The 27651-nt window shown below is 36.5% G+C and overlaps 1 protein-coding gene across 1 annotated transcript; it reads right to left on the bottom strand.

The window, feature by feature from the left end:
* Window positions 1-854: 854 nt before the first annotated feature.
* On the bottom strand, window positions 855-21606 carry vps41 (VPS41 subunit of HOPS complex). The gene is made up of 28 exons (XM_041968621.1): window positions 21417-21606; window positions 21039-21077; window positions 16190-16297; window positions 14664-14741; window positions 11827-11901; window positions 10815-10877; window positions 10647-10712; window positions 8992-9111; window positions 8762-8908; window positions 8611-8677; window positions 6866-6963; window positions 6656-6785; window positions 6408-6523; window positions 6201-6319; window positions 4977-5058; window positions 4721-4813; window positions 4491-4618; window positions 4267-4411; window positions 4126-4167; window positions 3990-4040; window positions 3766-3903; window positions 3622-3676; window positions 3407-3547; window positions 3163-3299; window positions 1623-1722; window positions 1478-1522; window positions 1305-1384; window positions 855-1169 (listed from the first exon to the last, which is right to left on the bottom strand). The coding sequence occupies exons 1-28, from the start codon at window positions 21435-21437 to the stop codon at window positions 1089-1091; spliced, it is 2565 nt and encodes an 854-aa protein (XP_041824555.1). The 5' UTR covers window positions 21438-21606; the 3' UTR covers window positions 855-1088.
* Window positions 21607-27651: the final 6045 nt, after the last annotated feature.

Genomic DNA, 27651 nt, shown 5'->3' with positions numbered 1-27651 from the left:
ATATTTTTGGGTAAAAATTTTTCACAGGTATCAACAAAAACAAATAACAGAGGTATAGAAGGCGAAGACCCTAAAATTTGCAGCTTATAAAAACAAAAACATATTCATTGTGATGCAAATGTTCCCAATTGTATCTAAAGCTGTCATAACTGTAATTTAAACCAAAAAAACATAGTTTAATAAACAAATTACAAAAAGATTTTAAGATTTACAGCCAATCACGACATGTGTGGATGGATTCTGCATGACGTTTTCCAGAGCGCTATAAAAGCTTGCCTGGCTGTAGTTGTTTTGAACAAGAAAAAAATAAAATAAAATAAGTGAAATCTTGGAAAATCGAAACAAAAACCAAACAGTAGGTCTGAAAATGCCATTACAGTTGCAGTGTTTTCAAGGTGTCCATCTAACAGGCCTAAAGTGTTTACATCTCAATTTTCAAACTGTAATGAAAGCAACATGAAAAATTAGCCTGATTACATAAATAAACTCAAGTTCATCAGCATTCATTGTTCTTTATGATTTTCAGCAAAAGACCCAAGTCATGTCCTGTTCATACCACAGTAAATAGCATACAAAATCTTAATCAGTAAAAATTAAATAAAGCTTCTTTTGTTCTCCTTAAAATCATTTAATTGAATCTTTGGTGAGAATATATTCTCCCAACCTTTTCATGGATAAAATATTGAGTCACTACATTTTATATCATAAAAGAAAGACATTTAACTGCTGCTCAGTTGCAGAGAGCATATTCTTTTACTCAACTCTCATATATTTTGACCTAATTGACTTGTCAAGATTGAGCTAAGCCACAATAAGGAGACATGAATAGCAATCAGATAAAAACCATGGATACATTTTGGGTATGAGATTTTATTTTTCCATCACCAAATCACATTAGTTTGAGGCAGAGCAGCACAGCACTTTACATTTTAGATATAAATATACAGCAATGGTCCAATAAGAAATGTTTAGCATTTCTGCATGTGTACAGTTAAGGGACTGAGAGAAAGTGATTCTCATTGATTAAAACACTAAGGAGGGAGGGGTTGCAAAAGCTTTAGTAATAACATTGTGTGCACATACAATTGCTACTTTTTCATCTCAAGGATTCCACTTCCAGGCCCTCGCTTCTTCGCACTGCAGATGTTACAAAACTGCACCCCAGGAATCTGAGACAGTAAAGAGGGAAAGTTAGAAAAGTCTCGGTAAGGATTGTTTTATGTTTGGAATTCACCGATAGAGTAACATTAAATTAAAGAACTAATGTAAGGCGCTGTGATACAGACTATGAGGATGTGACTTACTGCTCCTTGAGATGGTAAACACTCCTTGTGAAACATGTGTCTGCAGTGGAACACCACCACGCTGAAGGGTTTGGCCATATCTGAAACACACAAGTTAAGCAAACATTGGCAAATAAGGAGTGCTTTTAACCAGAACATTACGACAGCTGGATGCAAGTGCATCAACCACCCACCTGAGGGTAATATTGTAGCATGACATGACTCGCAAATGTTCCCCTCTGAAAGAACAACAGAATCAAGACATGTATGAGCTCAGTTTTATATATTTTATCTACACCACACTTGCATTAATGTTAAAAAAAAAAGATATGTACACACCATCAACCCTAACTCCTCTCATCTGTGTTCGATGCATCTTCTGGAGCAGAGAGAGGGAGTCGGCCACCAGGATCTTTTTGCATCCTTCTCTCAAAAGAATCTTACAGATGACAAAACAAAAAAATGGTTTAACCTCAATAAAACACTTTAACTGTACTAAAAATGTGTGACACAGCTCTTTGAGTAAAAGAATTTCAGTGTAACCTTCCTCCAAATAAAGCTTAAGTTTTACTAGGTTTTTAACACTTTGGAAGCTATTCTAACCGTCATACTGGGAAAAATAATAAACTCCCATTACATCCACTGAACCTCACAAAATCATACATTTTTACTTCAGACTATTTTTCAAGTTATTAGTCCTTGAAGTTCAATGTCTGAAAACGTTTTGGGATTATTTATAAGTCTTATCTATAACTAACCCTAGACTTGAGTGTGTTCTACAAAATCTACTAAATCATGAAGATAATTTAACAAATAAAAAGTTTCTTCTTAATGTTTTACAGTGTGTGTGAATAATAAATAAGAAAGCATTGTTCATATAATTTAAAAATTGATGTATGAGTGTATAATTGGATGGATGTGGCTTATGGTGTAAAAAGTGTTTTCTAAGTGGTCAACTAACACAAGAAAAGGGCTATATAAATACAATCAATTTACCAGGTTACGACCAGGTTAGCCAAATCCACCCTCAAAGCTAAAAAACACTTTTTTTAGCTTTATAAACAATTTGTCTGTGTTTTCCCACGACGGCTTACAATCCTTACAACTTCAAGTGAAAGTCACTTTGTTTATTGTAGAGACATAAAATATAATTTCCTTGTACAATTATTTTTTCAAACTGTAGTATAATGCATTTGTCAAACATACAGTATGTATTTATGATATGTCAAATAATAAAAACCAACACTAGAATTTTCATGTTATGTCACTGTAGTTAAAAAGTTCATAATTCCTTGTATTTAATTTTCAGGGCAAATTAATTTAGTTTCTGTATAATCCAGTGAAAAGTAGATAAATTAAGCATTTAAAAAGATAAAAAATAAACAAATAAAAGACCAATAGTTATGTTCGAATCAAATAGTAACCAAAATGTTTAAGTATATTTAAAATAAGATATTTTCTTTTTTTAGACAATGGAGTGAAAACAGCTCATTTGAGAGATGATTTGTGTAAATGCAAAACCAAAACGTACATAATCTAAATCAATATTGCAGAGAATCAAAATGTACAGAAAACATGAGAGAATTAAAAAATAATAGATTCAAAACAAATATTGAGTATTAACTGCAACCCAGTCGGGTGAAAAATGAACACCTGATAAAGAGGTAAAAGATTTCCTCAAATCCTATGAACTAGTTGAAAGTTTTTACATTAATCTTCTCAGAATGATAATAATAAATAACGTCAACTGGAAGTATTGGGTGAGCCGACTGGCTTATGTTCACTATTATTAGTTGGATCAATTACTAAATTTAAGTTATTTTTTTGCAATTCTAAGATATCAAATGAAAAACCATTATTCTACGAAAAAACCACTAACCTGTAGGTTGTAGTCATGAAGGATTTTTACAAGTGAATCTCTGAGGTCTGGGATCTCCATGCCCTCCTTTATGCGATGGATGAGGAGAATGGGATCAACGTGAGTGCCGATATTATTGAGGAGGCCGGTGATGAACGCTAGAAACGATAGCAAAATGACAAAGAGAGAAGTCTTGAAAAGATTGTTTAAGATAAAAACACAGAGGTTTGGTTTAAGTGAGTTAGCAGGAGAGGAAGAGTCATACGTGGCTTGTCGATGGAGTAAGAGATTAGGTCCTCCCACAGCTCTACATCATCCTGCTCTTTAGCAAACTCTATGGCTTTGTCCACATCCTCAAGCTCCTCCATGATCATCTGCAGGGCTTTTCTGCAGTTCCCCATCCTACCTGGGAGCAACAATCTGGGTTAGTTTCTACTAATTTCTAATAATGGACATGTTTTTTTTTTACAAAACACTTACTGAGAAGGAAGACTGTTTCCTCCACAAAGTTCCTCTGCTGGCAAATCTCAAGAGCCTAAGTACAAACCACAAAGAGAAAGTAAGAGAAAACGATAGATGTTTTGTAAATGTTGCTGATTTTAAAAGGGACAAGATGCTGTGTACCTTTTCTAGAGGGCAGTGTGTGCTATCCCTCAGGAAAGGCAGGAGGTTTGGACGGTCATATTCGGCATACAGGCCTATCTGCTTCTCGTGGTACTTTTGGCCTTTGTGATGATCCCGCTTAAACAGTTTATGGAGATACTGTGGGGGAGAAAAGAATTATTAAGAGTTCTTATGGGATTACATCTTAGTTTAAACTGTGAAATTCAGATGCAAACTCATCTCACCACATGCAGCAGCTCGGGTCTGTCTGCTAGTTCTTCAACTATCCTGTCTATCTGTAGAAGAGTGAAAAACAAGGCATCAATTTTCTTTTTAATCAAAACAAGGGTGAAAAGATTCAAGAAAGTAAAGTGTACTTACAGATATTTTATCTTCATTGTCCAGAAGCATGTCAACAGCTTTCTATCCACATAAAAATGACACATTATATCACTTAAATAGACATAACAGCAACTGGGTGTGCTGACTGTGATACAGATGAAGATGCTTTCAGTGAATTACCTCTTTGTCAAAGTCCATGAGGAGGACGATCTTGTCCTCTATGGAGGAGAAAAGGTTGTGTTTGTGGATTAGCTGGTAAACGTCTTTGTGCCTCAGTCTCAGGTAGATTTCTAAAGCTCTGTCGTACCGTTGGTCATACGTGTACCTGACACAGGGGAGGTTATTCAATAAATTAATTCATAAAATGTCTAAAATTACGTGACACGTTTGTTAATATCACTCACAGCTCAGCCAGGGTTGTGAGGAGAGTGCTGTTGGTGGGATCTCTCTTCAGGTGATCAGTGACGGCCTGAACAATGGCCAAGTTATTGTAAAGCTCTCCTGGCCATTCCCGGATCAGTGTGGCAAAACCCTTTGGGGAAAAGAAGGAAGAGAGGTGGACAATCATCAGCTGATGGATTACTGTGTTGCTGGGTTTGTCACAACAAGTACAGACTCACAGAAGAAATAGTACCTCATAGTCAGTTTTTAGAAATTCATGCAAGATCATTTCATAGATGGCTGGTCTGAGGCGCAGATCTCCTCTTGGCAAATACTGACTGATGGCCTGAAATTGCAGAGAGGTGGTGAAATATAAAGACCAATACTGAACAAATGCTTATTTTCCAAGAAAAATGTGCCAGATTTAATGTCATTCATCATACTTTAATAATGCCAGTGTTAACAGACAGACCCCCCCCCCCCCCCCCCCCCCCCCCCCTCAGACCAACCTTCAGCTGCCCGATTGTCTTGAACCTGTATACTTCATTCTCCCACAGCTCCATGTTTTTACCAAGAACCTTTTGACACTTCCTGGAATTAAAAATCAAAAGTAAAAAAAGCTTAAATAATACAAAGAACAAAAATAAGATTTTGCTTTTTGATTTGGGACGTGTTTGTGGCAGTTAGAGTCCTCCAGCACCAACATCATGCGTTGGCTTAAGAGTTTTCTTTATTTCTGAATAATATTAACAGAATTTCACAAACGTTTTACATGAGGTGAAATAACAAAGGTAGACAGATAAGATCCAACATGAGAGTGGCAAAAGTATGTTAACTTTTGCTTTGATGATCATGGGTGACCCGCTTGAGCTGCAGTGACCAAGGAACAGTTCAAATAACGATCAGTTTTTCACATTTATGCTGCAGAACTCTTCATCATTAATCAGTTAACAATTCCAACTCTGGGATGTTGGTGTTTTTTTCTCACATGAACAGCTCACTTTAAATCTTGTAACCTCACAGACAAATGCACACCTCTCTTTTTGAGTGATGTTTGTAGTCAACCACACCTGGGGAGACACCTGGGGAAACAATGGTACAGATTTTCCTCCATTTGTTCACAAGCTAAAGACCAGTGGACTGAGATGGTTAGGTAATCTTTTTCCAGCCTGATGAGCCTCACTAGCTCTTTTTCTGAGGTCCTCAGAAAGCTCCTTTTGATATGCATTTCCACAAAGTGTTATGCAGATAAGATTTTGACAAAACTCAGTTATTTTGATCATTTTAAGCATCCAAATACACTTAACTGTGACCCTTTAAACAAAAAAATTCAGACTCTAATTTTACCTTTAAATTAGATGTTAATCCTCATGGATCACATACTTTTACCATTAAGAGTTTAACTACCTTATAATTTTCCTTAATAATGAAATGATCAAATATAATAGATTTGTTACGTTTGTTTAATTGGGAGTGCTTTTGTTCAAATTTTAGTGCTTAGGTCAAATTTCCAGAGGGACCTGGAAAATCTGAAATTGTAACAAAAACAAAAAAAGTAAAATCGTCATTAATACAAATGGCCCCTTAAAATAAATTCCTTTTGTGATGTCATCTAATGAATTCACATGTTTTGAATATAGAGTAGAGTTTCTGTACTTCAGACCCTGGAGGTGTTAGAAACAAAATGTTATCTATTTCAAATATCACTTACACCTGCAGCACATAAGACTCACCTTGCAGCACTGTCATAGTCTCCCTTCTCCACCAAATGATTGATATAAGCCATTCCAATTTTCTGAACGTCGTGTCTCTTAATGTTTTTGAAGCTGATCTCTGCAGCCATCAGTGCTTCCTGTTAAAAGTTACGGGACACTAAATTAAACTCTGACATCATAGACTGTAACCTTTTGCAAAATTCATTAAAGTTCAACAACACAAACCTCATATTTTTTCTTTTCAAGCAGCCAATCAATATGGTCATCTTGGTCTCGCTCCTTGGCCACAACGATGTCTTTGGGACTGATGATGTAGAAGAGCGGCTCTCCCTCTGAATGCTCTGTTAATGAAAATACATTTATGGTTCTGCGTGCTGCACATTACAGCTGACATTTGAGTGGATGCATAATGAAATCAGACCGCAGTAAAAGACAGCGTGACATTTCTGTGTGGGTGGTTTTTATGTTCTCACCGAGGCGGTAGTCTCTACACTCATTGTCCTTGAAGTTGCGTACAGTCAGAGCGTCTGAAGAGATCTCCTCGCAGCCCTCGGGGAGCGGCTGGATGATGTCCAGGCGAGGTCGTGCACGAAAATCCTCATCCTGAACATATGCATGATGAGTATTAATATGCTGAAAATATATGTCCTTTTAATACACATAATTAAAAGTGTCACTGATACCATTTGATCAGAGTTCTCCTTCACAAAGTACAGGGTGACCAGCTGATCTGCCAGCGGTGCCAGACCACAGATGAAAAAATCCGTTTCAAATGCAGACACTGAAAGAATCAGAATATTTTACATTTTAAAGAATGTGAGTCAGATATGGAGAGATCTGCGGTGGGATGTACTTGTGTAAAACTTTATTTAGCTTTATAACATCAAACTGAGTAATTATGAACCTGTTATTACTGCTCAGCAAAATATGTCTGAAACCATATTAGAAAAATATCCTGGATTCTTTACATTATTTTAGACCAAGACTAACACAATCTGACACCACAGTAATAGCATTTATATAACAGAACATTTAAATTCTCATATCATTGCCATATACAAGTTTACAATTTAATTTTGGATTAATCAAAATACATTTACATACTTTATATAAACAAAGAAATAGACTAAATTATTCTGAACATACAAGCAGAACCTGTTGCTACCACTTATCTGAGAACCCTAATTTCTCTTTCTTTAAATCCCCCATTGGTCAGCTGATCAGTAAAAAGTGAGGGAAGAAAAGCCTAGACAACAAATGAGTTTTTTTCCCCCAGTAGTTTTGAAGCAGTGTCTTCTGTGGGACAGAACAAATCCTTTGGTGGGGACTTAAGGACTTGGAACTCCAAAGTCCTTCTTCATACATAAAAAGCTGCTCACATGAAAGAAGTTAGCCTTTCAGGCTTCCTAAAAGACCATCTAACATGAATGAATGAATTGTCATTGCATGTCACCATACAATACCACCCTCATACAAGCAATTGCAGCATATCTCCTTAAAATATGTGGTTAAGGACAATCTAGCCAGAAGGAGCATTTTATATTTAAAGACATCTCTACAAAGCTGCATCACTACCTTAAAACAGTAGCTCACAAAGAAACACACCAAATGCTGGATATAAAACATCATTATGGCCAACATATCTACATGGATGAAGTAACACAAGCTTCAACTAACATCCCTAAAGACAGAGCTATTTGTCATCACAGACAACTGAAAAAAGAAAATTCACATTATCTTCATGTTGCATCTGTCTGTAGGTCACCCAACTTGGCACTTTACTAAAAAAAACAAACAAAAAAGAAAAACAGCATCTAATTCTGTTTGCGATCCCAGACTGCTGCTCCAGGACATGATTATCTCTCACCCTAACTACAGCAATGCTCTTTGAGCAGGGCTCCCAGCATGCATAGCAAAACCCCTAAAGATCATCAAGCAATTTTGTTGTTTGATCGGCCAAAAAGCTGCCTGAACCAAATTCAAGTAATAATGCTGTTTATAGAGTCATAGCCAGGTCTGCACCCAACTATCTAAACTTGGTCATACAGTACAAGTCGTCTGATAGGGCCATCTCTAATGCACAAGTCAGCTCAAATCCAGGGTGGTCTAACTTTGTGGTTCCACAAAAGTGAAACAGACCACTAAATCTTAAATGGTGTTCTTCACTTCTAAGTCTTTTTGGATAAGAGCATTAAATGTAAATATGTTTTTAACAGTAAGCCTGACAGCCCTGTAGAAATGTCCTGTTATAGCATTAATGTCACTTAACAAAATCTTTATTGTTACATTATTCCTTAACGTCATGAATCCCTGTACTTTTGTCACAGCAGATGTGGAAAATGTAACAACAAATGTCAAGAAATAGACAAATCTCTAAATATTATGAGGATAAAATGACTGTAATCTATATGCGTGGAGTGTTTTATACCTATTTCCACATAGCGGCTGGGCAGATCTCTCATTTCAGTGGGATTTCGCTCTTTCACAACACAAATCTGAGGAAAAAAATAGCAAGATGACACTTATGAACTTCAACATTTGGTGCCTTTAATAACTGATGAAATGAACATAAAACAAACCTTAATAGATGCACCCCAACCAACAATAAGAGTGGTGTTGTCTTTCCAACACAGACTGCATGGATACATGTCAGGCCTCAGATCGACGTTGTCCCTCAACACATTGGTGATCCGCTGCTTTGTACTGATGTCATAAATTTTTACTCCCTAAAAGAAGCAGAGAATCATAAGAATATTCACATTCAACATTGGACATAAAATGCAGCTTCACTTAGAAAGAAGTCACTCACCAAGTTGTTGGCCCATGCGATCAGATTAGCTCTCCACTGGACATTAGTGATTGTGCCCTCGCCTTCATGTAGAACCAAAGTCTTCCAGCGATTCATCCAGTTTTTTTCATACAGAACCAGCTTGAGGGAAGAAATTAGGATGGCGTTATGCACTCACGTAGCAGACAGCATGTGTGCAGTAGTGCAGTCTGACCTACAGAGGGCAGTAGATGAATAGCTTATTGCTCCAACACAGCAGTCAGCCACTGCGTCAGCTAAGTAGCTGTAGATGCCTTTTAATGTACAATTTAAGTTAAATTGCAAATAATGAAGTAAAAACTGCATTTCCTCCTCATGTGCAGACTTAACTCCACTTCAGAGCATTTTGGCTCAAAGAAAATTAAGACAAATTGTTCATTTGACTCCACCAAAGCAAGAAAAGCTTCATATTAGATTCACGTTCACTGGTGGAAGAAGAAGTCATTTTAAAGATACACATGGCCAACAAAAATATGCAAGTAGGAGATGATGTGGAAGCTATAAAAGACGTGTTAAAGGCGTGATTTAACATCTCTCATCATGAGGGCTACTGCTTCTTTAGGCTACACACCATTTATTACAAAAATTAAGGTATGGTATTGAAAAAAAAAAACATATTTAAAAGTCGTCTTCATTATGTTTTCAGGCCATGTTTTCACTGAACTGTCTTCTTACAGAGGTGTGGTAAAGGTTTTGAGGGCTGCATGTGGCTTGTGTTGTGTGTGGAATTGATGGCCTCTCTATGACTTAATCTATTGTGGCTTTTCTTCCACATTCCCGGCATTGTTACTGTCCTTACTGTATTAAGTTGTACAAAAAGCCCTCTAAAAGTGCATAATATTACCAAGGAGGCCTGGAGACAGCTCTTTAATTCAGCAGTTGGGCTATGTTAATAAACAGTTTGCTCTACAAAGAGATGATATGACAAAAGAACTGGGGAGACAAAATTGAATTTCCTTTGACAGGATGTGGCTCCCGTTGAGGCTTATTGATTTTCATCACAGGCACCTTGTGGAGGCCTTCACAACATGGAACTGAGAGGAATCAGCGCCAATTGAAAGAAAATGGCAAAGTAACACTAATAATGGAGTTTCATGGAGAAAGTTTTTCCTCACAGGGCTTTATAAATGTCAGTATACCTTATTTATAGATGCTTGTGCAATGACGCCACATCAGCACAGTTTATAGTATCATAGCTGGTTTGTTAAATTGGCCAGTGGTGTTATTTCAGAGGGGGAAAAAAAAGAGACAAATCTAAGGTCTAAATTCTTTTCACCTTATACATGCCTCCCAAAGAGATCACTGTATGCAGCTGAAATTTGAAGACTATGTATCCTCTTTATAATGACGTCTATTTGCTGCACTTGTGAAGCGCTGCCTTTGAAACACTGTTGAGAGAACAGCACTTTGTGAAAATGGGCAGCTCTGCCGAGGGCACTCCAGCAAAGAGACAGAAAAGTAAGAGGCTTTCACACCAGACAAAGAACTGGGCTTTGCCTTCATCGAAGCCAAAGTGACTCAGTTTTCTCAGGAATCGGATTCACCCCAACACAATCGGAACAAGTTATTTCCGTAGGACACTTCTATAAAAACTGCTTGTAATGACTGCACCAGGAGAAAGTATTGTTCACGCCTACCTTGTTGCCCCCAGTGACAAACTGTTTGTAGTTTGATTTGCTGAACTGAGGATGCAATGCAACCACCTGCAAAAAGAAGTTTATTTAGAAGGCTGAAATATTTTTTTTTAATTAAGCCACAATACATATGTGACAAAACATTTTAAAAGTTTATGGGGAAAAACTTACCTTTATGGGACAGTCAAAGTTATCATGGAAGCCCTCTCTTGTGTAGAGACCAAATACTTGAACCTGAAACAGATGAAGCAGCAGAACAACAAGCAAAGGTGAATAACTGAAAATTTCTCCTTTAATTGCTGCCTCTGAAACTGTCTGAGGTCGGCGGGGGGATGTGCGGTCAGTGAAGACTTTGATTGGTCCTACTTCTCCGCTGGGCTACCAATTAGTGGACAAGTTGATTCTTTGAAGCCTGCAGGGTTTAGAACAAAAGCCATAATCTTGGACTTGACCACATCTTCAGCTTTGATACAGTAAATTGTAATGTGGAATTACAGGACATGACACCCACTTTTCCTTTATCTGAAGGCCCCAAAAAGGGAGAAACATTTTCAAGATGCTATCTCTTTTCTTGAACCGCATCAGTGATTAAGGATTAAGTTAGATTTCAAAGGATTAACAGCAGACTGAATTGATCGGGGCAAACAATTGCTGTAACATTGATTTTAATTGTCTGCTCCACTTTTTGTGCGACAAGATCTTGTTTTTACCACCAGAGTGCTGGAAGTAGGGGGAGGGCGATATCAGAAAGCATATCTTGACTGCAAAATCCATGAAGGATGGTGGTAATGATGAGAAGAGACAAGATAACAGCAAGAACATGGAGAGGGTATCCATAGAGCGGCTGATGGCTGACTGACAGCTCAACAGATGTGAGTACAATCCTTTCCCCTACTCTTCAAAATTGTTATGAGCTTTTTAGAAATTCCAACATTGTGAAAAAAAATTGTGGGTTTTTGTGTAGATATGGTGAAGATAAAACTTCAGGTTAATGCTCTGAATGTGAAGAAGTTCCTTCTAAAAACTCTTTCACAAACACCTCAACTTCTGAATCATTAGCATAAAGTTTGAGGCCGATAAGATGAGTTTATAGGAATTATGAAAGATGGAAAACACTGATTGGCGATTCTTAGCTGGAGGCCCAAGGATCAGTAACCAGCAGTGATGGGTAGACAGATCTCACCTTCCCATCCTCGGAGCAGATGCCCAGATGCTCTCCACTTTCATCCAGACTGATCTGGTTGATCTTTACTGAACTCTGCAAATACAGAATATCACAGCATTTTTTTAAGAGAAGGGGGGATATCATTGTGACAGGCCAAATGTTGCTGGTTGACATTTTTAACCTAAGAGCAATCCCAGGAAAATAAAAAAGCAAATTCTTTGCAATTTAGTAATAGCTGCATGACCTCATACATGTCTTTCAATGCAAAGAGCATGCAATTGTACTGAGATCCCCTTCAATGGTGATGCTTTTGCTTTTAAATGAAAATAAAAAATTCCCAAGGTGTAGACAATAACTGCTTGTATTGTACATTTGCATCTCCTGCAGAAATAGTCTACGAATAGACCAAATCGTAATTATCTTTTCACCATATCCTGATCATCACACTCTCAAACTATGTCACAAATCAAAGAGCCAGACCACAGTGGCTTCAACTTCCATGTTTCCTTCATGCAAAGACCAATAACTGGCAATAAGCTGCTTGGGTTAAAAGCACTTGAATCAACAAGCTCAGCAGGAAAGCTAAATTTAAAGGCACCAGTGCATGTACAGTAATATATGTAACTTAAAACTGTTCCTTTGTGCCAAGCAAGTCAGTCCTGATTACCAATTTCTGACTTGCCAATTAAAATATTAGAGTTGATCCCATACAGAGCATGTGAGTTCAAATATAAGGATGAAGCAAAACCGTGGGGCTGAATCAGTTGTTAAAAATAATTTTTTAATTACAAATTTGGCAAATGCATTATTTAGTTGAAAGCTTCCTTCAGTGCACTCTGTGAAATCCCAGAACATCTCTTATTGCTTCCCTGTGCAATCTAAAGGTGCTTTTTTGTTGCACGAGTAAAACATAAGAGTTATTTTGTTACACTTTAATGTCCACACAGAGGAAAAAAAAAATCAAAGGAAAATTGTTTCTAGGGATTTTTTCAATTCCTTGGGGCAATAATAGGAAGACTTATTTTCCATCCATCCATCCTCTATATACCCATTTAATCCAATTCAGGGTTGCAGGGGCGGGGTTGGGGGGCAGCTGCTAGAGCAGGTAGGGCATTTGGTAGGGCCAATATAAAGACAAATGAGACAAATAACTATATAAGCTCACATAAGATTTATAGAAAACAAAATGTTTAGGTGTCATTTATTTTAAAAAGTTTAAAAACACAACATAATGGCATAAAATATATACTTGCATTAGGCCTACATAAACAGGAGGTAGAGACGACTCAGAGAGGTCTCCTTTAGCAAATTTTTAATGAGATATAATTTCAGTTTATTCTACCAAACGGTTGCATGGGAGCATTTTTCTAATATTTTTAGGCTACTTTCCATTAATGCTGGAAACAACATGAAGAAGGCCTTGAAATAGCATTCAGACCTTGAGGAGAGGGTAGGTTATGATGTGAAGCTATATATATATATATATATATATATATACAAATTAATTAATTATTATTAATCACCATTCATGACTGTGCCTAAACTGTGCCTCTTTTTACTGTATTGAATGAACAGAAAAAGCAGCCAAATATCAGTTAGGTTCTTCTTCTAATTTTTACATTAGACGAGCACTTTAGTTATAATAATCAGTTCAATATTACATGAAATCAAGACCTTAAAAAATAAATAAAAAATCTCATGTGCCCCCTTTTCCTGGTCAGTGCCCCTACCTTGGCCTACCATCAAAACTTTTCCAGACCAGCCTGCAAAGCATTTCTACCACCTGTCAGCTGTTATTTTAGAGAAGGGTCCTGCTCTGGTTTGTATTTCAGAACCTATTCATAATTTTTCTCATCACATTCATGGTCCCTAAATGATCAGCTCTGTGTCTCCAATCTGCACAGCGCAAGCAATTTATTCCTTTCGCTGTTTCACTCTCACTAGATATCTGAGCCTGGTCTGTCTTCATACATGTGTGCATGGCTGTCTGATGACTGGTAGATTTTACACCTGTTTCACTAGCTAAACTCATTAATACTAAAAAGTAATATGAAATAAAAACTATATCTAACTAAAATAGGCTGTTATCAACATTCTTCAGCTTCACGTGACAGTAACATGGGTCTGATTAACACAAGACTGATAAATGTAGCTTAGTATTTTTGCTAATGCCTCCAAAAGCAATACTTTTGGGTAAATATGTACCAGTGTGAACCATGAACTGCTAGTTTACTACTTTTGAACTGAACAATAAACAACGCAACAAGAGAGATGGTACTAGTGACAAAGCTGCCACGCTGGGTTGGGCAGACACAGAGATGAGCAGAGACGTTTGTGGAAACTACGTGAAAAGTTGTTGTTTTTTTTTTAAATGTGGGAAAAGTGTGGGTGTTAAAACATCCTCATCCACCACAGGTGTGATGCCTCCAAATCCATCCATAGATTGGGCTCATCTTTAGACACTTCCATGTCTCGCTGGCATAAATGATGGATGTTGCGCATACGTTAAATGCTTTACAAATTTTACCCAAATTAATTACATAAATTAGATACCACTGTAGATGTGTTACTTTTGACAGCCATAGTATATTGACGTTTCATCTAATGACCAGATCAGTACTTTATTGAAAGGGCCCACATCCAGACATCTATGAATGGCTATCAGGATGACATGTGTTCTAAAAATTACTGACCACGCATACTAATATAATTATTACTTATTGTAAATATGCATGAAAAGTATAATGTTAATTATGCTAACCATCTTAACATGACACTTTAAAAAGGATAAACATGTATTAGTCACGTATTTATATGCTGAAGCAGTCCTTAAAGATATTTTTTAAGATACTCACAACTTCCAACTTCTGTGTAACATTTCCTTGGATGTCCAGCAGGTAGACCTTTCCAAAATGGGTACCTAGAGCAAGAAACTGAAAAGAGACAAATTAAACCAGAAGATACTTGAACCTAATTCAAGATTTTAGAAAAAAAAAGAAAAAACTTGTGTTCATAAAAGCTGTGGGAGAGGATAAAATATATGTCCTGGAGCTGCAGTGACATGGACAGAGTGGGGATTGGGTGGGCTTGGAGGCAAAACTGTGAAATTGCAGGGGGTGGAAAAGCCCTATTTATTAAAGCAGACAGTGTGAAATAGTATTTTTTTCCCCCAAATTAAAATGCTGAAGCATAATAAATGCACTGTACATCTGACTTCTTCCCATGCTCCCCATGCAACCCAATCACCTCTTTGCCCAGCGCAGTCTTATTATTTCTATGAGCAGCAACTAGTTTCTGTTTTGTGCTCCAGCAGAAGTGCATGTGTGTTTGTGTGTGTGCACGAGTCCACAGGGACAAAAAAAATTATAGAAACTAGAGGCTCCTGGCATTAGATTAAGTGTGTGTTCTTCCACTCTAGCCCCTGCTCCATGCCCTCCTCCTAATCCCCCTCCCTTCTAGACCAGCATGTGGATGTGCGGTGAGCCCACCATGCTTCAGTGCAGTCTATAATGAAATGCTTATATTTACAGGCACAGCTGAGCATGTCAGACAGAGCCCCTGCAATCTCCCCAAATAAAATAACCAAAAATAAATAAATAAAGGGTTCAACCTTGTGAGGCGGAGCGACTTTTAAAGGGATTTATCAGGATGGAATTGTTCAAATGAAATTCTGATTCAGACACTTAAAATATGAGGCAACATAAGGCAATATGTGCTGCTGGTGGCTTTAAGGTTGTGGGAGTTTGTCACAGCAGTGGGGGCTGGTGTGACCATGCATGTAGCTGGATGGCTGAGAGTACATAAGCCAAAAAAAATAAATAAATAAATAAAAAAAATCATAAGAAGGAGGAAAAAAAAACAGTCAGATCAAATTTGGAATTTCAGCAAAGCAGCCTCTCAGTGTGGCGTGGTGTCTGTTTTGAGGCAAAGAAAGAAAAGAAAACCAAATCCTTAAAGTACAAATAAATAAATGAAAATCAATTGTAGTTAATAAAACATCAGGTGAGGAGATGTAACTAGGTATGACTTTTGGTCTGCTCAGGCGTGCAAGTGTGCTGCTGGTGCCACGACGATTAAGCATCATCTGAGAGTGGCCCTCTTAAAAATATCGAAATTCAGCAAACAAGGGAAAAGGAGTGAAAAATAAGTAGGAGTGGGAATAAAAAGAGGAAAAGACAATGCTGCCTTTTGGTGCACCTCCCTGAGAGGAAAAGCAGGGAAAGGTGAGAAAAGAATGGCCTGCCTTTGCAGATTGAGCAGAAGGGATGAAAAGCAACTTTGAAGATGACATCTTTCAAATGTATATAAAGTAAAACCTCATCTGGAGATGATTGGACTTGAAGCTGAAATGCCCTTGTGGGTGGTGGATTATCACCTTTACCTTGTCATGGACGGTCATACAGCTGGCTGCGTCGTTTTGGAGGATTTCTGTCACCCCATTGGAGAGCCTCTCATACTTCAGTTTGGGCTCCTCCTCGCTGTCCTCCTCCTGTTTGAAAGAGCAAGATGGGATCTTACTTGAAAGCTGTCTTAAAGGTAGTCATTACAACAGCGTCACCTCACAAAATTTCAGAAAGCCATCGCTATGACCGTGCATGCAGTGAGCTGAAACATGCAAGTCTTCCTCAAGTATTTACTCTGAAGTACTCGAACCTGATCTTTCATAAAACTTGTATGAAGAAGCTCTACAAGGTCATTTAACTTCATAATGTATGCTCCCACTGAGCTAATAAAATTCATTTTAGACTTTATTCACCTGTATGAAATCAGATGGAGAGAAAACATCAAAGCACAAATAGGGCCAACCTGAATTTAAACTCAGAAGCAGAAGGAGATCTAGAGCAGATTTAGAGATGGGGATGTTTTTTTTTTCCTTTTATTTTCTTATTTAGATCTCAAACAGAAATGGTTGTGGTCAAAGGTGCTAATAGTACCAATCTTACAAGAATATGAATAAATCCCACATCTACAGATTTCAGTTCTAATTTGATAAATTGAGACAGAAAACAGCAGCTGATGATTATTTTTATTGTCATATCTGCCCTTTTAGCTTTATTTATTTATTCATTTATTTTTACAAACAAACAAACAAAAAAATTTAACAATTAATTATCATCATGACTTTGAGAAACTAGTGGCTCAATGGAGCAAACTTTTTACACGTTTTTGTCTGAAGCAAATAAGCTAACATAAAGAAATGCCACAATTTTAATTTCTTAAAGCGTTACGTTTCACCCATTAACCTATCATGCACTTTATTTACAATGTAAATTCAAAAAAGACTGTTTGCATCTGCTTTTTAATTATTATCATCATTATTAATAGAGGTTCAACTGAAATGGAACAACTCTAACCTAACAAGTTAAGAAGAGATGTGAAGTAAGATTAAAACAATGAAAAACCTAAAAACACAGCAAAATAAACTGAAACTCTTTAACAACTAATACTGTGTTGCATCTGCAAGTCCTTGTAAAACCTCTGACAGGTCTGCGTATATAACCAGTTGTTTGTTGAAACTATTTCCAAAGCATTTTTATCATTCATCAAGATGCCAAGTTTACACCAGAAATGCAACTACAGATAGCTTTGCATTTATTTTACCATCAACTTTATTTTTTATAATATACCAGGGATAAAATAGTGATTTGACAGTGAAAGTGTAGTATGAGAATAAGACAATATATGGCCTAATTAGTTCTAATTTGTATATTTTTAATTTTTCAACTTATAGATGGACAATGAGACCAGTTTCATTTAATGCTAACAAAATACATCCATTCATGGCTGCTGATTATCTTCCCTATATGTTATTCGGGTGTCTTTCTTCTTAGAGAAACACTTTAAAGTAATAAAAATAAAGAGAAAAATAAGAAAAATTGCTAACAACGAATGGCATTTTCAGATGTTACCGCCCCCTCTCACTCATGTACATATACATGTTACTGCCAAAAGAAGTAAATAATCTAATCTAATCTGTACACATGTACATGTACTGTATGCACATATACAGATTTCCATTACCTTGCATGCAATACCTGATAAAATAATTTTCATCTTTGCTGGTGCTGTTTATCCCCAGCCAAATACATGAATTTATTGTTTTCATAAAGCACACTTAAGGTATTCTACTATGTTACACTTTCCAGCATGAGTCAACATTTGCGGTCAGTCACAGCCTGAATATTACTCATAATTCGGTTTATAACCAATGCTGCACAGTCTGTGGCTGCCCAGAGGGTGAATCAACTCAAAACATTGTCTGCCATTATGTGCTACTGGGTTGGAGGTGGGGGACAATAGCGTGGAAAAAAATGTTATTTTCAAAAACAATCCTTTCCCACTCAACAACGCCATATCTAGGCTATTTCCTGTGTATTCTGGTTGTGAGATTTCTGATGTGAGGGCATTTGTCACGGGTTTCAAAGGCGTATCAAACAACAAAGGCAAACTTCATCCCCACAGAGAAAATACCCATTTTAAACTTTTGCTATCTCTTGTAAGTTGCTCTTTGTTTTGTCAACTACAGAAGTGGCCTTTATGCTGTAACCATTTATGCCATTTTCTTTGCTTATTGACAGCTTAAATACAACAAGCTGAACCATTCAATGTGACTACATCAAGGATAACACTTTGCCTTAAGTACACAGGGAAGACTACACTAGTCAAAGGCTGTTAGGATGACAAATAGAGGAATGTTTCTTTCAACAGCAAAAAATAATGCACTTTCTTGCCAACCACTGCTCCCATCTCAAAGAGAACATGTAGATATTGTAAGTGGCAAATTAAAGAATCTGACTAAATGAATGTATAAACCAAGCAAATGCTTGTATGTGTAAAACACAAGTAAATGTGTATGTGTGTATCATAAAAAAACCAAATTATTGAATATGCCTTAATATTAAGAATGACTGCAGAAACTTGCAGTGTTTTGGTAAAAAGACTTGAACTGTGTGATTCGCCAACTTTCTGAGATACTCTTAATACTCATAAAATACACATCATGACTTGTTTTCTAATTTGCCTTAATTTGTTGTTTTTTTTCACTCTTTTAAGGAAGTTTTGATTATATCATGTTTTTTCTTTGCCACATTACTCACAGGCCATTAAGACGTGGTTGAGCCAACTTACATATAACAATATCATTTTAATATTTTTTTCCCCCAGAATAAATTGAAGAAAGTAGTCCATTGGGGATTTTATGCACATTTTGTTTTAATTATAAATTTGGAAAAGTTATATTTTAATACATGCAAATCATAAAAAAGACATTTAAACAAAGTTTTGGGATGGATTTTGTCTTAATACGTTTGTATTGATTAAAAAAATCCGCCTAGTTGATTGACTAATATCTGCAGTGGTTCTTATCTCATTACAAATCAGACCACTGTGGCCCATTTAGTTACAGTGACAGTACAATGATCTTATATCAACATCACATATAGGTCAAATATTTATATAAAACACGTGTTGGTGTCTTGAAAGTATGCTTATTTCTGAAAAAAAATGACAGAAATCAGAATTTCTACAAGTAAAAATAAAGAACCCGGTTAAACAAATTAAACTAAAACTTATTTCCCAATAATTTAATTAAAGACTAAAAGCATCTAATATTACAGGCTGAAGTATAGAAGCTTCTAAGAATAACAATTACTTTACAAGTGAAATTTAAACAGTCGAGCGAAAAATTGATGCTGCTTTCCACAAAGAACATGAATGCATCTCTACAATTTGCTGTAGATCATGTGATTAAACCAAAAGGCTTTTGGAACAGATAGACAGATGAGACCAAAACAAAAGTTGGAAACATCGCCTTTAAAGAACAGAACATACTGCATCTAAGTATAAGAACCTTCTTCATGGTGCAGGCAGTGAAATGGTTTGGGCCTGTTTTGCTGCATATGTACTAAGATGGCTTCACACCATTGATGGGACAAAAATCATGATTTATAGAAAATTTCTAAATGTCTGGAAATATTTCTGTGAACTGTATCTCAGGAGGAGTTTGGTGATTTAACAAGACAGCAACCCTCATCGTGCCAGTCTTTTTTTACTCAGAATGGTTAAAGAACAAAGTTAATGTTTTGAAATGGCCAAGTCAAAGTCCTGACCTCAATTATACAGAAGTGTTGAGGAAGGGCCTTAAAAGAGTTTTTAATTTCAACTTTATAGAGTAGTTCAAAAATATAATATTTATACAGGAATTTAAAAAAATTTAACAGGTTCCCAAATTTTCAAGCACTACAACAATTGTTTATATTTTGTTCTCATTTAATGTTTTCTTTTTTTCACCGTAAGAATCAAAATTTTTATAAGCACTTGACCCAAAATTCTAGTATTAATGAGACTTTGACTCTAAAAAAGTCCAGTCTGTAAATTGGACAAACAAGCAGTTTGCATCCGACTTTAAAAAGAGTCCCACTTTTGACAAGTTCTGCTTATTTCTTCAATGAGGTGTGGAGTGCACAGGAAACGCATCGCTGCTGTCAACACAACAGCAGTAAACCCCAAAGAAGCAATGATGCACTGCTGTATGTTGAACAAATAATCAGTTATTTGCACCTACAAGGAGGAGACACATAATCCCTCAGTCTGTGTCATACAGCACTAAATACTTAGTAAACAGATGCAAATAACAAATAAGAATTCTTTCCAGATTTCTTTCAACATTACAGCTTTGTAAGAGAAGTCAAGTGTGTTCAATGCCGTATTCCTATTTGTTTTACTTTCTGCTTCCTATAAAGAAAATTTCCACTTCCTGCCAAGCTGGTGTGTAATGCTATATTTTATTTACCCCATGTGTGATTCTCAGAAGCAGAAGTGTACTACAACATGCCAAAGTTCAGTCATAATATTGATGGATCTGGAAAGCTATCTGTAATTCATGAGTGTTGGACACCTCTGAAAACCTGACAAAGATCCTTCAGGGATCAAGCTGTGTTGATGTATTACAGTCCTTTCAGTAGGTACAGAGCTTTATTTGAGGAATGAAAAAAAGGGAAAGAAAAAGAAAAGAAAAAAAGCTTGACAGAATCATGAACACACCTGATACTAACAATACATTGTTGATTTCTACATTGGCATACTGGTGCAACTGAATGACATTTTTGCCTTTGTTTTGTTTTGCTTTGCTTTTCCCCTTGCGTCCATACAAAATAGCTCTAAGGTTCACTTCCCGTCTCCTTCTTTTAAGAAAAAATAACAAAAAAATGATGTAATGGTGCGTTCCTTACCTCAGATTCATCTGTAAATTCTTCACTTGGTTTTCTTTCCTAAAAATGAATATACTGAGTTGCTTTAAACAAAAATAATACGACATACAGTAACATACCAAAGTTAATCGTGGTTTAAGATATCAAGGGCTGTAGTACACCTAATTTTAACGTGCAATATGTCTAACGATTGCATGCAGACAAGTAATATCAAATCTTCAATGTAATCCTAAATTGTTGTCTTCCATGCTACGATGTCGTTAGATAATAAATAAATAAATAAATCAGCTTAAAACACGCCAAATAATATTCCCCAGTGACTTATTAATTTATATGAATTAATTAAACTACAAGAAAAACAGAAGAATCAGCCAGCTAGCTTTAGCATGACAAGCTTACCTGAACCTCTACTTCCGCCATTGTAATTAAGTAGTCTTATGTACAAGGATAATATCTATCATATCTCAGTGCTGTTTATGGAAATATATGTGTAATACCCCGGAAGGTTTGCCTTTTATAAAGGTATACACTATATAGCAAAGTGATGTTTGTTGTCGAAGCTGTTCCTTGTCATCAGTATAATCACATGACTACCTCTAAGCTGCGAAGGACTATGGGTATTGAAGTCTTTCAGCAATGTCACCGTAAGTTTAAAACAAGGGCAACAAAAGCGGGTGCTTGTTGTAAAAGAGGTAGGTTAACTTCGGTTTTCGTGGTTCTAATTTTTGTCTTTAAACGGTATATACGTTTAAAACTCTTTTTTCTTCTTATTTTCAACTAATATGACCAATTTTTCATAACGAAATGGCTGCATTTGAAGTGTACACTCTTGACCACTGCAATCATTGGTATGTAAAACCACAAATCATGATTCTACGACAACTTTATTCATTCAACTTCTTTAGCTTGTATAGTTTACAAATATATTAAGAAGCAACCAGCCCTGAGGACGTTTATTAAGGGGACATTATCTATCTTATCTATCTATCTATCTATCTATCTATCTATCTATTTATCTATCTATCTATCTATCGTTTAAATGTTTTCCTTCACTACAATTGCTAATTAACAGATAAGTGGGGTCTACAAGGGACAGGCCAAGGGGCTTTTTAATTTACCATTAAATGTGATATAAATTTCCCAGAACTTTGCTATAAAAATGTAAAGTGACCATTTAGATAATATATATAAAATTTAAAAAAGAGAAAGAAAAAAATTTGACACAAAAGCATAAAAAAACATTCAAGGGATAGAAAATCAGCTCAGAGAGACACATGACGGCTACAAAACAATTGTAGAAAGGTCAGAATGTGATACAAAAATGGCCAAATCTAAATGCAAATTAGCACATAGTCAAACAGAATTGAGTGATACAAATAAGAAAAATGTAAGAAAGAAAGGATGAGATTCAAAATGTCTAGAATGAGACTTCAAATCATGCAAAACATCTGCAAGGTGCCTGATTAAAAATGCAAAATGACCACAAAATTTATCTGTATGGTTTCTGGTTCTTTTGTGTCTCTATTAATCATGTCTGTGGCCAAACAATTTAAGAGTGTTTTTATTTAGATATTTTTGCTAAGGTAAAGGCTGTATTTACTTCATCCACTGATTTTAAATCAGGACAATACAGAAATCTTTGTCCATTAGAATAAAAGTGAGAAAACTGCGCAGCATGACCATTTTTCTATTATTTAATCTTAATTAGTTGTGAGATAACTACCTATATGCTCTGGAGTGAAATGTATAAAATACTTTATTATAAAATAGAAGGGATCCGTCACTTCTTTATTTAAACGTAGTTTCTTTCCTCCACAAAAGAAAGAATCCTTCAGATATTAGTCGGCTTCTCTGGTCCTTCTTCACGCTGCTGACAGCCACAGTCCAGATGAATGCCAAAGGTATGATTTGCCTCTTCTTTATTGAGATTGTCTCACACCTCCGTCTTGCCTCATCCATCCTCAGGAGAATCCTAATGCACTGATACCAAGGGGGAATTATTATTTTTTTTCTTTACAATCTGCTTAGCAATGATTTATTGATTGCGGCTTCCACCCTCACAGAGAATTACCGATCCTTTTTGGGAAATCAGATTTTCACACCTTTCATGAGTGTGTATGTGGCACAGGTCTCCGGGGACGTTGTGAGGGGAAACTGACTTTGAGGAGCAGCCGTGTGTGAATCTCCGCGGTGTCACTCCTTTGCTGCCAGTGGATGTCCAGTGGATAGTTCCTGTGATTCTCTGCTTTTCAATCCTTCTTTATAGTTTTGCATTATTTATTGGTTGATAAATACAACCTGAGCTTGATTTCATATCAAATCATTAAAACACACACCCACTTTCATATCATAAGCATGCAAGAGCCTCTCTAAAGTATAAGCATCTTATAGACAAAAATGGAAAAATAATATAAACAACCCTTGCCCTCATAGGACGAGTCAGATTAGTGCACTGAAAGCTTTGATGCTCCAGAATGTCAGCTTTGTGGATCGATTGAGCAAAAAACACACACACACACCTGACCAATAAGAAGAGCCTATCTGTTGTGGACCTGCTGGGCACTGTGGTTTACAAGCTTCAAAGAACTCCTTTTAATACACTGCTTTGATAGCCCTCAGCCTTCACTGACCCGCCGACCATTCGCTGGGGAGCATTTTAGCTTTAGTTGGGGAGAGAGGCATAACTGTTGATCATATTAACCAGCTCAAAACAAAAAATTAATCTTGAGTTTTGACTATTTTCACCACAGGCATAGTCTTCCAGAGTGTGTACAAAGGAATCAGATTAGCATATTTCACATAGAAAGTAATGCAAACCTTTGTTTTCATGAGTAAATCACAAAAGTAACACTAGTAAACATTGGCAGGAATAAGGAGACTTTTGTAAATTTGTGCACAAAAATTGTTTGCATGCACCATTAGGTAGGGGAACAGTTTAGATTAATAACCCTAAGGGGGAGACAAATCATCATCTACTAGGCCATCTTAGACATCAGCGCCTCAGTGTTCACTCAGTTAAGTAAATACACATTAGTGTAATTTTATGTTACCTTATGCTCATTGAATATTGTTGATTTTACTCTGAATACACAAGGCTGATATCCAGCATCTAATTTATTTATTGAAGTTGCACTACTTCATTTTTTGCAGTCATTCTAAAGCCAATAAATACTAATTAATAAACACTGTACCTCTGAGATAAGAATACATCATACAACGCAAGTATGTTTGTTTAATTTGACTTTTTTCCCCCCATAACCTTTGTTGAGTTGTTACTCAAGAAAATTTGAGCAGGAGAATCGAGAAAAACAGATTTATTTATTTTTGTTACAATAGTCATCAAAACAGAGTTTGTAATGACTGTTTTCTTATTGTATTTGTCAGCGTTTGTGTCCTTGCATTGCCCAAGTAGCCACAGTTGCATAGCGCCATGAATGGGGAAATTTTTGTTCCAAAAAAAAAAAAACAAAAAAAACAATTAATGATGGTATTTACTTTATCTTTTAGGCACTACGACACTCAGGCTTGCTAAGACAGAGCCCCTCCCCCTTCTTTTTTTGTCATACAAATAAATATTCATAATTTTTTTTCAAGCAGCACCAGAAAATCGTTTGTCGGTTGTTTTGAGTGATCCTGCTAAATGGTAAACAAACAAACCAAACCATCTACATACCAACTTGGAAAAAGTAATGAAGTTGGTACAGACTGATATCTCACAAGTCTGCTTAGAATATTTTTTTTTTATTTAAACCAGAAACTAATGAAGCAAACACAAGGTTTAACATTACATTGATCCTTTTTTCTTAAGAACAGAAAACCTGAAAAAATCGTGGCTAAATTAAAAAGCTTTTTTCATCTCAGGTGCGTCAGGATTTTCTAGTTTATGGTCACTAGTCTGCAGAGGCCTGGAATGGACATGTGATTCAAAAACTACAGGTTCATCATCACCAGAGTACCAAGAGATCCTAAAATTTAAAAAAAAAACTTTGTAATCCTCACTTGATATTTAGACATATACCATTTTTTAAATATATGATCTGTTATATGTGTGTTATTGAGAATGATTCATTTCTGAGTGACTATTGTTTTGTTCTAAACCTCCTCAATAAAGCACAAAAACAGAAACCAAAGCGAGTCACACTATTTGTACTTAGTGGGTTAAAATATGAAATAAGATACTGAAGAGAAACAAAAACAAAAATTTGTTTTTATCAGTGTCATACCAAAGTAAGTTTTGTTTCATTTCATGATGGACTGCTGCTAATAATCAATTTATCTGCCTGTTGTTTTCTCAATTAATTGTTTTTTCTGTGAAAGTTCTTGAAATTGGGAAAATAATGCCTGTTATAAAATTCTAAGGTGCTTATGGTGATATATGCATTATTGATATAAGAGAGCATCAATTAAATATCCAAATGTGTTAAATCTTTTTTGCTATTTATGACAACAATTAGAAAGCTGGAAATATTTTTCTCTTTGACTAAAAGGATGAATATTGAAACAGGTACTGATTTATTTCTTATTAACTAACTGATTAAACCATAGCTGCTCTAAGGCAAATGTGTATTTTACACCCTTTAACGACAACATCTATTTGTCCACTTAAATTTCACACTAAAAATTATTTAATTAACAAATTTAATAGTAAATGTATTACTTCCTTCACTTTAATTCAGAGCAGTGAAGAAGATTATTTTTATTTGTCAGAGACACATAATGTAGTGTGGGCCTATCATAAATATGAACTGATGTCATAAATCTTTGTGAATGAGCTATAACTATATTATGACAGAATAAGTATTATAGTCACAGCCTGCAATCCCCCGTCCTGTGCCCCATCATATTGAGGCACTCAGACCTGTGCTTGGATATCTGATGACACTAGTGAGTCTCTGCTAACCGCCGATTCTTTGGCCACTGGAGGTATTTGGTGAACGGGAGGTAAAAGGGGGCATCAAGTGCTTTTTCTTGTCTCTGCAACCTGTTTCTGATTTGTGGCTAGACTGAGGGGACAGAGAGACAGACAACTTCTCTCTTGTGTTTGCTCCAGCCATTCCAAAAAAGTTAGAAGCACAAATTATTGTTCTAATCAAGGGTTGGAGGTAACTTTGAAATATGTAGTTGATTCAGTCATGTCCACTATTAGAACCAATTAGAATGTTTCTTATGGAAATTTTAAAAATATCACATTTTTACTATGAGTTATCTCATTAGTGACATTATGACTTAAATTAAAAAAACATCCAATTTGGTGACATGATTGCAAATAGCTAAAGCTGTTTTGGTTTTTTTTTGTGTGTGTGTGTGTGTGTTTTTTAAGTAATTATCAGCTGGGTAAGATAGTGAGAGATGTGTCGCCTTCTTATCCTTGAGCCTTTGAGGCCAGAGGAAGATTAGAGCCCTGATCTCATTCCCAGCACTTGTTTGGAGTCTGTCAGGAAGAGAAATGCCAGCATTAGAGAGGTACCGCCACGCTCCTGATATGATGAAATAAGAAGAAAAGGGAAAAGGGAAAAAGATGGAGGGATGGACAGAAAGGACCCTGCCCTTCTCTGAAGTGTCAGTAGCTTGTTTATTCTATTTTTCATCGTAGCTGCTGGGGCAAAGATTCCCATTTTTTCTTTATTTTTTTCCCCACCTCCTGACAAAAACCAGTGCTCTCATTTTTTATAGGTCTTGCAAACTCTCATGCCCCAGTGAAAATTACATTGTGAAACGGTAGAAATTTCAGGGCTGTCTGTACTCTCCGCTGTCCCTCTGAGCTTTCAAACAGTCAACAGACTGTGAAGAATAAATAATAAAAAACTATTGATTATTTTGATGACTGCAAGATTCAATTAGGTATTAATTTTGCCCTCCAGTGGACCTATCAAGCAACTCAAAAGAGAGGAGGTAGGAGGTGGGGGTGGGCCCAAATGCATGCAGAGTGTGGCCAAGCTCAGACAGAGGGGAAAATGTGTTTACCTCGGCGGGCAGAGAGGAGCATTGATGTGCAGTGTCCCACATTTAAGTGCTTCACAAATGAAGCTCTGATGACTAGTGACATTGTTAGCAGGGATATGAGTATTGACCAGTTGGCTCGCGTTTTTTTAACGACAGCTTAAACTACTTCTATTGATTAACATTTTCATAGATTATCACGTGTCATATCAGAGAGGGCACATTCCCTTGATGGGCACATTAAAAAGGCCCCTCTGGGTAGCAATTCATCGACCACCCTGATTGAAATGACGGGCTGTTGATGGGTGCAGGGTAAGACAAGTCTCACCCTCCTTTTCCTTTCCATGTCTATGTATGTTCTGGTCACCTGTCCCCTGCTTAGACATATTTAGGTTGGACTTGATTCATAAATAAGAAAGAGGGCCGTAGTCCTGCTGCTCTGTGTCTGTGCTTCAGAGCCTGAGGTGGGGTTAACACTGTCTGAGGAGCTTTCTCGTCAGAAGACACAAGGGGGAAGAGACAGAGGGAGTGAAAGCAGGAGGGAGAGCCTGTGTATGGGGGAGAGAGAAAGGGAGGAGGTGAAATCTCCAGGGTCTGTCTTAGGAAGTAACCTCAGGCTTGAATCTTTGGTCCCCATTCAGATACAGGAAGGTTGAGGAAGCTGCTTGTGGTTCAGCAGAAAGCATGCAGTAGC

Source organism: Melanotaenia boesemani, chromosome 18 (assembly GCF_017639745.1).
Source record: "Melanotaenia boesemani isolate fMelBoe1 chromosome 18, fMelBoe1.pri, whole genome shotgun sequence".
In the NCBI taxonomy this organism is placed as follows: domain Eukaryota; kingdom Metazoa; phylum Chordata; class Actinopteri; order Atheriniformes; family Melanotaeniidae; genus Melanotaenia; species Melanotaenia boesemani.
This window is presented reverse-complemented; position numbering and strand designations above follow the sequence as displayed.